General features: G+C 39.9%; 1 protein-coding gene across 1 annotated transcript; it reads left to right on the top strand.

The window, feature by feature from the left end:
• The first annotated feature begins 5,749 nt into the window (after positions 1-5,749).
• LOC114792266 (U3 small nucleolar RNA-associated protein 14 homolog A) lies at positions 5,750-13,781 on the top strand. Its single transcript, XM_028983235.1, has 15 exons — positions 5,750-5,991; positions 6,124-6,217; positions 6,384-6,454; positions 7,504-7,568; positions 7,701-7,849; positions 7,973-8,128; positions 8,544-8,663; positions 8,989-9,083; positions 9,345-9,468; positions 9,561-9,638; positions 10,944-11,316; positions 11,423-11,817; positions 12,072-12,256; positions 13,048-13,147; positions 13,225-13,781. Exons 1-15 carry the CDS (start codon positions 5,930-5,932, stop codon positions 13,495-13,497), a joined length of 2,340 nt encoding a protein of 779 aa, XP_028839068.1. The 5' UTR covers positions 5,750-5,929; the 3' UTR covers positions 13,498-13,781.
• The last annotated feature ends 207 nt before the right edge of the window (positions 13,782-13,988 follow it).

Genomic DNA, 13,988 nt, shown 5'->3' with positions numbered 1-13,988 from the left:
CGGAGCTTTTAATGTAGCATGTGGCGAACCCATGACAGTGGACCACCCTGAGGCATGAGGAGAAGTGTCTTAGCTCCTCACATGCTCTCCAAACTGTGAGACAGCAGCGTGCTGCCGCCACCGCCGCTTCTGTTCCTCTTCTTTTTATTCATTTTTTTTATTTGCGCTAATCAGGTGGTGGTTTATGCTGCCCCGTCTTTTATCACCTTCGCGTGGTGCCTGCTATAAACCAAGCATCGGCACGGCCTGCTATCACCAAATCTGTCCCGACCATGCAGAGCTTCCAGTTCCAGCACAGCGCAGGCTTGGCCGCTTGTGTTTACCCATCTCGCCGTGTGTAACGCTGCATGGCCTCGGTAACGACAGCGTAGGATGCTGTGTGTTCTTTTCCTGTTAAACCAAAGAATGATATCATCATAACATCCGAATTCCAAGCAGAACAATAGGTGTGATTTGTATGGTATGGCAAAGAATTTTATAAATAAATTATTAAAAAAATGTTTTTGACATATATATATATATATATACATACATATAAATACATATATATTCAGATTTGGCTTAATTGCTAAATTGGGTCATGTTTTATATGTGAAAGACTGGGTGGGTGGTAGTGAAATATATGTTTTGTCTGATGCTACAATAACAAATTGAACGGTAGTTCTGTAGTTCCGTGTTCCTTTGCTAACTGTAGACCAAACTAGCATTTTTTAAAGAAATACAAACAAAACACAAAAACACATCTGACACACAGTAGTCGTAATGTAGACGTATAGCATGTTGTAACAGGTATAAGATCATAAATGTTGCATTTTTCTTCCGCTTCTAAAGGTCATTTGAACTATAAATAGTGACTTAAGATATCACCTTTTTTGGAATTTTGACACTGCGTATACTGCCCTTCCTAATGCACAAAAAGTCTGCTTTTATCCATTTGTTGGTTATTTCACATCATGGGATTGTTTTTTTTTTTTTTTTGGTAAGATAAAGTCATCAATGTTCTTTTTCTAATTCTTTAATGAATAAATGCACTGGATTCGCGGATATTTTTTTACTAAATTAACTTGACACATGCAATCAATAATGTACTTTTATAATGCTCTTTCAAAATTGTAGATGCTCATTAGCATAACCAAGCCGTTTTCTCTTTTGAAAAATTGAGATGGACCAAGCCGTTATTTGTTGCGTTTGCACATAATTGTTGAAAACCTTTGCTATTTTGGTGCCATTGATAACGAGTTAGTGTTGAACTAATCTTGTCCGTGAAAATCTAGCGCATTTTACTTCAACTTTTTACTATGATTTCATGAGTCTTATAGACTAATTTTAGGACAATATTAAATACGACATCTAGCTACACCTGATATTTCAACCCGAAGGACCAAAGTCCCTACTCGTTTATTTCCTTCAATTGAATCATTTACAGAGCAGAATGTCTCCCTTCAGCAGTTAGAAAAGGCAATATTAATGATGAAGCATTTACCTTTTTTTATCCGACTCCTATAGGTTTAATATCAGTTATAATGTTAACACTTTAGAAATAAATGTTCCTTTGTCATTCAGAATCCATTTCTGAAATAAATGTCCAAGTACAGTTCACACCAAGAATTAAGATTTTCAGAGATTAGTAGTATATTTTTTATTTATGTATTGAAAATGGATTCTATACGTAGCCATAAAGTCATGTGTGAATAATGTGCCCTCCCAGTTCAAGTGATGTGCTTTGATGATAAATTAATATAACTGTGTAACGACTTTCCCACTCGTACAAGTGCGTGATTATATAGCAAACTGTAACCGATGGCAACTAGGCAGAAGTGGCGCTGTTGTAGTAAAGGTATTTTGACATCACAGTAACTAAGCAACCCTGAATTATATGCTGCAGTAATATGTGTGTGTGTTTTGTTTCTATTATTATTTTTGTTGATTTGTGCTCTAAGTTGTTTTGTCTACTTTTTTATTATTATTGTAATGAATCAAGTTTGTTTGCATTGTAATGACTGCTGTTTTTTTTTTTTTTTTTTTTTTTTTGAGATGGGTAATAAGGGTTTTTTTAATGTATGTTGAAGGTCGTTTTATACTTGTCAAACACTGGACTGGAGTGAGTTTTCCTGTATTTCAAAAAAAAAAAAATTGAGAAGTACTACCAGATAGATATGAACAAGCAAGACAGAAAGAGAACTGATAGGACATGACAGACTCAACACGTTCCCTGGCTGAGGCTACACTAGGAGAGGGAGACAGAAATTAATTTTACTGAATGATGTTTTAAGATGGTGAAGGTGAATTTTGGAAATAATTTTTTCCCTCCTGTTGCGCTAGTGAAGATGGTGACAATTTAGTCCTGACCAAAAATAAATGAATCTAAACACTTATCAATGTATTTTATTTTAATTTCCCTTTAGGAAATACTTTCTTTTATTTTCTTTAAACATGAACAAGGGAAACCACTCTCTCACAATTAAACAACTGAAATAAACCACTAAGTTTAAAGTCACACGTCTCACGCTATCAGCCGTCTGTAAGGTCTGTGCCCTCGTAGCCGCCACCTCCGACATAAAACCAACTACCACTTCTCAAACCAGAAAAGAGATTTGCACTAAAAAAAAAAATCATTTTGGTCTTCTTTTAATGAACAGCAATATTACAATTGACACATTGTTTAAAAATGACCACGTCTGAAACAGAAAAAGCTGTCTGTGTACTGATGTAATTGTGTATAAAGTCATGTCTTGAGTGTAAAGGTACAGAACAGAAGCGTGTTGTCTTTTTCGGGACACACTTGATGAACTTGATGAACTTGCATATGTTGTTTTGGAAAAAATTGACTTTTTTTTTTTCTTTTCTTCCCACCTGAGGTGTCCAACTGTAAGGTGCATGAATTTTGTACTTGCTGTTTCCTGACGTAATTGTTTTGGACAAATTCGCTGCTCTCTCAAGCTCTGTATGAGGGAGATGAAAAGGGCGTGTCTACAGTCTGTCCCTGAAACATGCCACCATTTGTCAGGTTCATAGATATTTTTTCTCAGCTTCATAATATCAGGCAGTACGCCATGTTTTGTGTTTTAAGAGTATCTATATATCGGCCGCTGTCTTTTCTTCCCCCCTCCCCCTGGATCACGCACCTAAAATGGCTTCATGTTTCTTGGACACTGTACAGATAGTCATATGTATTTAAAATGAGGCAGCAGCATCATCATCATCATTGTGTTTGCATTTTCACCAATGGGAAACAATCTTTTTACTTCCTCAACATTTTTCCAGTGGTAATGGAATTTCAGCCGACAAAATGTATTTTAAATCCATAATTATCTATAAAGGAGGGAAAAAAAAAGATTTTAAAAAAGAAAGGTCCATAAAGGCAGCAAAAATGTTTTGTAGAAATCAGATTTTTCTTTATTGATAATTATGAATGATCAATACTCGATGATAGCAATCATAATAGTGATGTTTTTTTAATTTTCTGGAAAATAGTGGCTTTCCTGTTCATATGGCTTTGTGGTGTTGGTGAAAGGTGTTGCAGTTTGTCTAAATCTGTTGCGTGTTAGAGGAAGCGTAAGTACGTGCCTTCTTGTAATCTCCTTGGTGAGCTTGTTATTATTGAGAAGCTGAAGCCAGCCGGTTGTGTTTGCACTAAAACCAAATTGCTTTTTGTGATGTAGGTTATTTAAGCAAGCTTGTTGCGTCACTTTAACTGTATGCATGAGGGTGAATTTGGTTAAGTCCTAGGGCTAGAGCTCTCATCTATTCATCTGTTAACTAGTGCAGCTTAGGAATTCCCCACAAAATATCAGCTTTGTTGCGTGTTGCATTTTATTTGACCGCCATCGCATTGTGTCTTGCTGTGACATGTTCCACATCGAATATATATTCAATACGTATATATTCTTAAAGACGTAGAAAAAAAAAAAATCACACCACCATTAAAAATTCTTGTTATTCCCATATGGCACAATTACAACAGCTTAATTTTATTTTTGTGGAAGAGTTTGCTTTTATTTCTCTCCCCCAATGGAGATGCAGGAGTGCATGAGGTCGCCTCGAGACTATTGGCCATATTTTGTTTTGACTTTTTTTTTCCAAGGTTTGTGTTTTGTTCTAACTTATTACTTTTTGTTATCTAAGAATAAAAAGGCCTACATGCTTTGAGTCTTACAAATGCACCTTATTCATGCCTGTCTGAGAGGAAAAAGCAGGCACGGTAATATCTCTAATTTAGCACCTTACTGCGCAGCATGTTTTCACTTTATGCCAGTTTTGCTATACTTCCATCCATATGATTTGAGAAAAAAAAAATATTTTGTGAAAATTTATTTAAAGGGATGTGCCAAAGTTTGGAGGCGATCTCCCAAGTTTATATGCTTTTTTCTTCTTCTTTTTTTCCCCACTCCTCCTTCAGTTATTACAATGGTATGTCATGTAACCTTTCCTATAAATGTGTTAAAGCAGTTTATTTCAGCAGTATCATTACCTGCCATTTTACAGTAAGCCCTGTATTTCACGTATATTTACCAGTGATGTGTATTTGTTATTATAAAGAAAATAGCCGTAAAAGCTTCATTATGTTACATAATATTGTGACTTTTTTCAAAAAACTGTGAAGACTTATCTTGCATACTTTATACAGAAGTATTAAGCCTTAATACAAAAGACTAAAAAAAGGAGTGGAAGAATAAAGTGATTGTTGCAAAGTAAGGATGATTTTTGTAAATGTTACCAGCACTTTTTTTGTAATTTTCACTCTCTGAGGTATTGTACAAGTTCACGCTGTTTGTGAAGTTTGAATATGAAGGAATAAAACTAGTACTTTCCTGTACTTCACAGAATGGGATGATGTGTGCTTTTCTTTGATTTGTAATAAAAAATAATTCAGGCTACATAAATTTTTTAGTACCTTCCTTTTTACAATAAAACCAGTTTTTGCTATTGTAAAGCACATAGCAGTTAAATTTTTTATTACTTAATTAAATGCTCCACCAAATGTATACAGTGTTTGGAAAAAATAACAGACCTCAGAAACCTTTTAGTTTTTACAATAGATGAGCTTACTCTGTGTAAAACGTACCAGATTGCTTAGTCTTTAGTAAATTAGTTTCATTATTGAAAACTTTTATTTTACTGAAATTAAAATACTGAAATAAAAATACTGAAAACGATCTGAACAAATGTATACCCTTTACACCCACTATTAAACAATATAATAAAACCTTTGACTTAGAAAGGGTGATTCTCATCTAATTAGCAGCCCATCATGATCAATATTAACCAATCGTGGACATGGAATGGCTGTCTTAGAAAGAGATTCTCATGATAAATTATAGAAATATGTCTCAACTGGAATTTTCTGTGCACTCTTAGTAAAGGACCGTAAAGTCCCGGTGTCGCCATCTAGTGGTCGAATGGGATTTTTTTCTCTGTTAAGTTCTCCAGTGATCATGGGTCGCTCATAGACCCATTTAACTATATTTAATGACATTTATAAAATACGTAAACAACTAAAGAAACTAATAAATAATTACATAAGCATTATTTTTAACACGTTAAGCCGAAAAATGAATGAATATTTGTAATGAATATTTAGGTTGAATTATTTAATGCCAAATTATAATGTAGGCCAATTCAAACTCATTTACGCTTCTTTAAAATTTTGTCGTTAGAACCGCTATAAAATCGATGCAAATCTAAATTTTTGCGCTTTTACGCTCTTTTATGCAGATCCCTGGACGCGACCGTCCTGCTACGTCATCAGTCCGCGACTCACGTGTCCGTATCAGCGGGGCAACAGCATGCTGATGCTTCTCTTTTATATTTTTTATGGAAATATGATTGTTAGTTGAAATACACTAGTGTTAGTGACGTGGCTGAATTTTGGGCTTGACGGCGTCTTTATACCCGAGAGGCTAAACCGTTCTGCGTCACACGTGTTAAAATGGCTAAAATGGCTAAACCGAGGAAAGCCAAACGTACCAAAAGCGCCGCGAAGAAATTAAGGTTGGTGGTGTTTGTCTTTAATGAAGCTCATTTGCTGAATGACATGTAGCTGTTGGATGACAGAAACTCTCAGTTGTCCAGCGTGACGGTGTTTGTGAGTCCGTCTGTTATCTCTGCAACATGCTTTTACAGTAAACGCGCTGCAGTTGTATCAGCGATGGAGGAGGAGGAGGAGGAAGAATTGACCCTCGGGGATGAAAATATAATCAGTGCAAGTGAAGATGAGGTAATTCACTATTAGTCCTCAATGGGCTTTAACAGAACCCATAAAGAAGGGGAAATGTGGCGATGAAACAACAGATGGGCTTGGTTTGGTATTCATTTAACATCAAATGCATTTCTGTACGATCCATATGGCAGCTATTTAATTCATGTCATGCTGTTTGTTGCAGGGAGCCAGTGATGATGAGCGCAAGCACATTAAGCTCCTGGAGGCCATTAGCTGCCTGGGAGGGAAGAAAAGGTGAGAAACGCAAGCATTCGCGGGGTTCTGGTGGTCACTTCTGATAGAAAGAAAGCTCAGTTTGATCCTACATGCACTCCGCTGGACACAGTGCACATCCAAGTTGGGCCAGAGACACGCTGAACTTGTGTGACTACATCAGTGCTTCGCTTCGTCTGGCTTGCTTGTGTCCAGACCTTTCTACAGTGGTGCTGGTAGTAGCCTTGTGGGTATGAACCAGAAGAGCACAAAGTCCCAGGTTCAAACCCCACTAACTACCATTGTGTCCCTGAGCAAGACACTTAACCCTGCGTCTCTCCAAGGGGACTGTCCCTGTCCCCGTGGGGTGGTAGTAGCCTAGTGGGTAACACACTTGCCTATGAACAAGAAGACCCGGGTTCGAATCCCACTTACTACCATTGTGTCCCTGAGCAAGACACTTAACCCTAAGTTGCTCCAGGGGGACTGTCCCTGTAACTACTGATTGTAAGTCGCTCTGGATAAGGGGGTCTGATAAATGCCTTAAATGTAAATGTAAACTACTGATTGTAAGTCTCTCTGGTTAAGGCCGTCTGATAAATGGCGTAAGCGTATTGTCATTCCTTTTGGGGTTTTTTTTTCTCATTGAATTTTCTCAGACAGTGATAATCAGTTACAGAATATTCGGATAACATACTGTCATTATAGTCTGCTGAGTTTCTGGTTTCCCATGTGCCCAGAGCTTGGAGCATTTTGATGAATTCAAATGAATCCTTGACTAATTCAATAATATAGGGTACATTTGACTGAATGGTAATTGATTCGCTGAGAGTGGTCTGTGATATACTGAAAATAGAATGAATTGTGATAAAACCTAAAAGTAATGAGATGGACAGTCCCCCCTGGAGACACTCAGGGTGAAGTGTCTTGCTCAGGGACGAAATGGTAGTAAGTTGTACTTTGTTCTCTTGTGGTTCATAGGCGGGTGTGTTACCCACTAGGCTACTAGCACCCCTATCCTGTTCTGAAGGTAAAGGTTATTTAATGGTTCATACTTTGGTAAATTTTCATATTTTTCCCCTCTCTCACAGAAAGAAACTGACTGAACGTTCAGAAGCAAGCACACAAGTGTCTGAATTTTCAGTCAATGCTGAAGGTAATGTCTTGTGTCAAGGTCAGTTTTATAATGAATATTAGAAGATACTTTCTCAGCTTTTGACTTGTGATCTGTTCTGTTATCAGTATCTTGTAGATGCTGCTATTAAACCACAGATGTGTCTTTCTGTAGGTGAAGGAGAGAAGGTGAAACTCTCAGATCTGCTGGGGAAGATGGAAAAAACTCCAAAAAACCTCAACAAGACCAAGAAGCAGCTGAAGGACTTGGAGAAGAAAAGTGACACCTTGGAGCTTCCTTTGAGTCGGCAGGAGAAAGAAAAGGTCTTTTATTTATTTATTTTATTTTATTTTTAGAAACGACTCTAAGTCTATTGTAAAATAATCAATTGTGCATATGTGTGTCCCATTTTTTGTACCTTTGCACATTGTCTATCTCATCAACAGATCCAAAGAGAGGTTGCCTACGTAAAGACAAGCACGGAGGTGTCTCGTTGGGAGAGCGTGGTCACTCAAAACCGGAATGCTGAGCAACTGGTCTTCCCCCTCATACAGGAGCCATCCGGCCCCAAGCGCATCGAGCAGGTGGTGTCTGGTTGGAAGGTGAGTAACGGTGAAACTTTCCTTCCCTAATATCTACCAGGAGGAGAGAAAGTGATTCCAATGAGAAACTGTGAAGCTCTTGTGAGCTCCATGGCTAAGAGAGTTAAAGCAATGCTGGATATATCATGGTGGCCACTCAAAATATTGGCACTTTGGGGTGTACTCACCTTTGTTGCCAGCGGATTAGACATTAATGTCTGTGTGTGTTGTCATTTTGAGGGAACAGCAAATTTACGCTGACGATATGACACTTTGATACAATGTTGTCCCAAGAGACAATAACATTTTTTTACCAAAATATGAGGGCGCACTCACTTTTTGTGAGATACTATATAAAGAGAGAGGTTAAACAATGCTGCACCAAACGTAGCACACGGTGTGTGTAACAAATGGCGTGTGTGTGTGTGTTTTACAGGCCCAGACACCGTTAGAACAGGAGATCTTCAGCCTCCTGCACTGCAACCTGCAGCCCACACATGACCCGGTCCTGACGCCTGTGGAGGAGGCGTCGCTCAAGGCTATGAGTCTTGAGGAGGTAGGAGATGGCCCTGAACCTCAAGCTGCGCCTGGGTTTGACTGAAGCTGTCAGTCAAGCTGCTGAAAAGCCGTAATGTTTTAGTCTGTTCATGCCAGCGTTGCCGGTTTTAATGAGTGCTTGGTTTTCTCCTGGCTGTAGCTGTTTCCATCAAAAAGTGGGAGTGTGGATTTTATTTTATTTTTTTTCCCCTCTTGTTAGCAGCGCTAGATATATAACATGCCTGTGTGTAGGAGTGCCCTTATTTTTGATTCTGACCTTTTCTCTCACTTTGTATTGCAGTTTTGTAAAAATGTTTTTTTTGTGTGTATGTCTAATTTTAAAGGCAAAAATCCGCCGAGCTGAACTGCAAAAGGCCAGGGCACTGCAGTCCTATTATGAGGCAAAAGCCAAGAGGGAACGGAAAATCAAAAGCAAAAAGTGAGTTTGCATTTTCCCCTGAAGGCATTTTACTGCTCATGAGCAAATGGGAGGTTGAAGATTTCCTGGAGAATCACTGTCCTTCACTCACTGTCCATAACTGCTCATTCCTAAAAAGGGAGCCCATCCTGGGATTCAAGGCAGGCCTCCAACCCAGTCCAGATTATGGGGAATCAATACTAGAATATAAGATATCTGTTGTACAGTATCTGCTCTTCAGAAGGAGATCTAGTCCAAACAAGCTTTGCTTTCTCTGTCCAGGTATCACAAGGTGCAGTCGAAAGCCAAACGTAAGGAGTTTCTGAAGAAGTTTGAAGACCTGTGCAAAACAGACCCTCAGGCTGCCTTGGAGGAGTTTAAGAAAATGGAGCTCCTAAGAATGGAGGTGAGGAGAGGTGGAGGTGCAGGAAGGTTTGCAGAGCATGCTGTTGTGGAACAGGTTTGGGTATGTGATTTTGTACTGTTTCACTCCTTCAGGAAAGGATGTCCCTGAAACACCAGAACAGTGGCAAATGGGCTAAGTCCAAAGTAATCATGGGCAAGTATGATCTTGTGGTGAGTCCTTCTTTTTATCTACACTTTGGGCACACCTACTTTGTGACAGTTATTGAGACTAAGATGGAGCCATTTTGAAGAATTCAATACAAAAACCATTTAGTATTTTCTATGTTTGAATCTGTTTTTTGAGTCGCCTCTCATGGCTGCTTTTGTTCACTACTGTCATCATCAAAAGCTGCTTGATGAAATGCTGATTAACATGAGTGAGAGATAAGAAAGTGTTCAGCATAAACCTTCAGGACTGTTGGAAACCGTCCCGTTGTCTACATTAAGGTCGTGGATGGAATCAAAGAGCGTGAAATGTTTCCATCACTGCAAAAGCTGCCTGATTTGGAGAGACTCAAATGCTGAATGCTCAAAGGCTTTGTTTGTTTTTGTTTTATTACATAACCTCACGTGTGTTATTTCATAGTCCTGTGTCTTCAGTTTTTCTTTTATATAATGTAAAATTAATGCAAGACCCATAAATGAGTAGAAGCTTGTCAATGAGTTGACATTTAGTGTACAGCAAAACTACATTTGACAAAAGGCTACAACATGACTATAACCATGTGACATTAGCCATTTAAAAGGATTCCCAATCCCGATGTGATAAAAAGTACTGTTTTGTAATAGAGATCACTAGGTATGACGGGGCAGTGGTGGCCTAGTGGTTAAGGAAGCGGCCCCGTAATCAGAAGTTTGCCGGTTCGAATCCCGATCCGCCAAGGCGTGGAAGGCCACTGAGGTGCCACTGAGCAAAGCACCGTCCCCACACACTGCTCCCCGGGTGCTTGTCATGGCTGCCCACTGCTCATTCAGGGTGATGGGATAAATGCAGAGGACAAATTTCACTGTGTGCACCGTGTGCTGTGCTGTGTATCACATGTGACTCACTTCACTTTTCATTTCTATCTTGTTTATATCATAGGTGCATCACAAAAAGTATAATGTAAGGCAAGAAAAAAATTAATGGCATACTAATTGAAGACAACCCTTTTTCTTCTCATTCTTCTTGGTAGTAGCTACTACATGCTACTGTTGTGCAACCTGCTCTACTAACTGGAGCACTGACCAGGTCCTCACACCTCGTACCAGTGTTCATCCTATCAAAAATTTTAGTTGATATTTTGTCAGTTTTGCAGTCAAAAACAACACTAGGTTCACCCTCATAAAACCTTCTACTAATTATAAGGTGCTTGGTTTGTGTCAGTGTAGTCATGCACTTTTTTTTATGTTTTGAGGATATCTTCTACTGCTTTATTAAATAAAACAGCTTTAGTGATTTGTTGTATTTGTGTTTGCCTGTTTTTCCGGCCTCAGGCACGCAAGGCCATGCAGGAGCAGCTGGAGATGAACAAGGACCTCACACAGAAACTGGTGGTGCCCTCTGAAGATGAGGAGCAGGAACAGGAGGAGCCGAAGGCTCTTCCTGACTTTGTGAATGACCCTGAGCCTGTAGGCGACCCAGCAAACCCTTGGATGAGAGGTCAGTTGTCTGCTGAAGCCCTGGGACCAGAGGTCAGTCATGAAGTAGAACGTCCTACAGAGCAGTTCCCAGAGAGAAAAGAAGAGGAGGAGGAAGAGGAGCCAGAGAATGAGGAAGAAGCTCTTCTAAGAGAGTTTGAGCAGAAGAGAAGGCTGAGGCAGTCTGAGGATAAAGGGTTTGAGCCTGTTGTCTCTGAGGAACAGGAAGGTAACACAATAAAAACAAGGAATTAAATGTAGATAAAATTGAAGTTTAGTTCAATTGTTTTCATTTGAACAGTTCTTCTTGCTTCAATCTCCTTACATCTATTCAGATCCAGTAGATGAAGCAGAGAATCGGGAAGCAGAAGAAGAACTTTCTGAAAAGGGTGAAAAAGATGATGAGGATGGCTTGGCAGAGTTCAAAAACCTCTTTAACAGGCTGGTGGAGCCAGTGATCCTGGAGACTGGTGAAGAACAAGGGGATGAGGGCCTGGAGGAGGGGCTTGTCCGTATCCATTCCTTAGATGATACTGAGCTGCTGGCTAATGACCATGAAGCATCATTAGTTGAACCCGTGCCTAGTGACACATCTAACATGGAGGCCTCAGCCTGTCCACCCAGCAAAAACAGCAAGAAAGTCAAAGTGATTGATCCCAGCGAGGTGTTAACCAAGCAGGCCAAAGTCATCAAGGTGCCTCATGCTCCTATGATGGTTGAGGATGAAGAGGTAAGAAGTTTGGTTAGGACAGGGGTTGGTGGCCTGGTCCGTGGAAGGCTTTCAGATGATCTCTCAATCAACCAATAATATTACTGGTTAACTGAGAAGTCCTTCTGAAAATCTGTCTTCAATACAGGCCCAGTCTGAAAGGATTGTCTCATTTGGACATAATAAATCAAAATTTCGAAGAAATGCAGGCTTAAGGAAGTGATAACGTGATTACAGGAACTTTAGGCCTAATATTAATTTCATTCGTTCTGTAGGACCTAGATGAGCAGACAACCATCATCAAAGAAGCCTTCGCTGGGGATGATGTTGTCTCAGACTTCCTAAAGGATAAAAGGAAACTGGAAGAGGATTCAATGCCCAAGGTGGTGGACCTGACCCTCCCTGGTTGGGGCGAGTGGGGTGGGGTCGGCCTCAAACCTTCACGCTTCAAACGCAGGAAGTAAGCAGAACTCGTTGTGCACTGTGAAGCTGTGAGCTTTCCTGTTGGGCCTTTCCAGAGACATTCTTTACAAAATAATAACTAATTACTTTTACTTTTGGAAACGTTTGGGAATTGACAGAAAAAGGTTAGCTTGATTTTATTCGGACCTCTTCTGAATATGAATAGCCTCGGCACTGGAGATCACCATCAATAAGATAGTTTGTTCATGTACAAGTTTTTATTTTTTATTATTCATTAGCAGCTAATAACATTTTTGATCCAAATATATTTCTCTTTTATTATTCTTTTTCTCAAAATACATCTGAAGAAGTAGTGAAGTCATGTGTAGTGCGGTCTAAACATAGAAGCAATACTGGAAGATGGTGCCACATCTTCAGACTGATAATGCTGCAAAAACTCAATCTCATATCTAACTTTTTTTATTAGCCTGTATGCTAGACATTTACATTTACAGCATTTATCAGACGCCCTTATCCAGAGCGACTTACAATCAGTAGTTACAGGGACAGTCCCCCCCTGGAGCAACTTAAGGTTAAGTGTCTTGCTCAGGGACACAATGGTAGTAAGTGGGATTTGAACCTGGCTCTCCTGGTTCACAGGCGAGTGTCTTACCCACTAGGCTACTACCACCCTAGATCTGTATGTAAGATCAGTAGTCTATGTAAGCAATTGAAATGTTCTCACTATATTTCCCATGTGAATATAATCTCCATAAATCCGTCTTCTTACATGACTGGTTGTAAAAGCAGGTCATCGCTCTCACCAAATTTCTGCTCTCGTGCACTTAGGTTCAGAATCAAACCGGCACCTCTTCCGCCAAGAAAAGACCAAAAGCTCCCTGCTGTCATCATCTCTGAGAAGAGGAACGCCGCCCTCGCCGCTCACCAGGTCAGTTATTCCCACGCAGTTGGGAAGAATGAAGTGACATGAACGTGTGTGAAGAGTAGAAATCTCTCCTCTGTCAGGTGTGTCAGTTACCGTTCCCTTTTACGAAGCCGGAGCAGTTTGAGCGCACAATCTGCAGTCCGGTGGGAAACACGTGGAACACTCACAACGTCATGCGGAAGCTCACAGCCCCGAAGGTGGTCACCCAGATGGGCGCCATCATCGAGCCCATTGCCAAAGATGACTTCATCAAGGACAAGAACCCCAGCAAACCCCAGCCGAACCTCCAGCTGACCAAGGACAGCAGCCTGGCGAAGACAGCCCCTCCCGGACACAAGAGGAGGAAAAAGTAGATCGTATGAAAATCTGTCATGGTCATCTGGTTTTGATCCATTAATGAGGGACCTGTGGGCCGTACAGATGTTGTTATGGCTGTTCACCAGAGATCTGTCCTCGTGTGAACTCAGGCCGAGATCACCACAAAGTCTTCATCTTTGCTGGGTAACTGATATGTGGCCTGGAAAGTGTCGTCTGGGACTTGTTTCGTGTGTGCGTTCCAGAGTAATATGCAATTTAAATGTTTTGCGGTGTAACTGAACTCCTGCAGTCGAAGATAAAAGATGAAGAGAAACGGAAACATGCTTGTTTGTGTTTCATTCAAATTAAAACAAGGATTTGACATTCAAAAATTTTTTTTTTTTTGGAAAAAAACTAAAAGAAAAATGTAAGTGGTGTGTCCTAGATAAGTCTGAACAAATGCGCAGGGAGTGAACATCTCAATTTCACTGTTTAAATTTAAACAGAAAATTGTCTTTGGTCTGAAGGACAAATAAAAAGTAGATGT

Source organism: Denticeps clupeoides, chromosome 6 (genome assembly GCF_900700375.1).
Source record: "Denticeps clupeoides chromosome 6, fDenClu1.1, whole genome shotgun sequence".
Lineage (NCBI taxonomy): Eukaryota > Metazoa > Chordata > Actinopteri > Clupeiformes > Denticipitidae > Denticeps > Denticeps clupeoides.
This window is presented reverse-complemented; position numbering and strand designations above follow the sequence as displayed.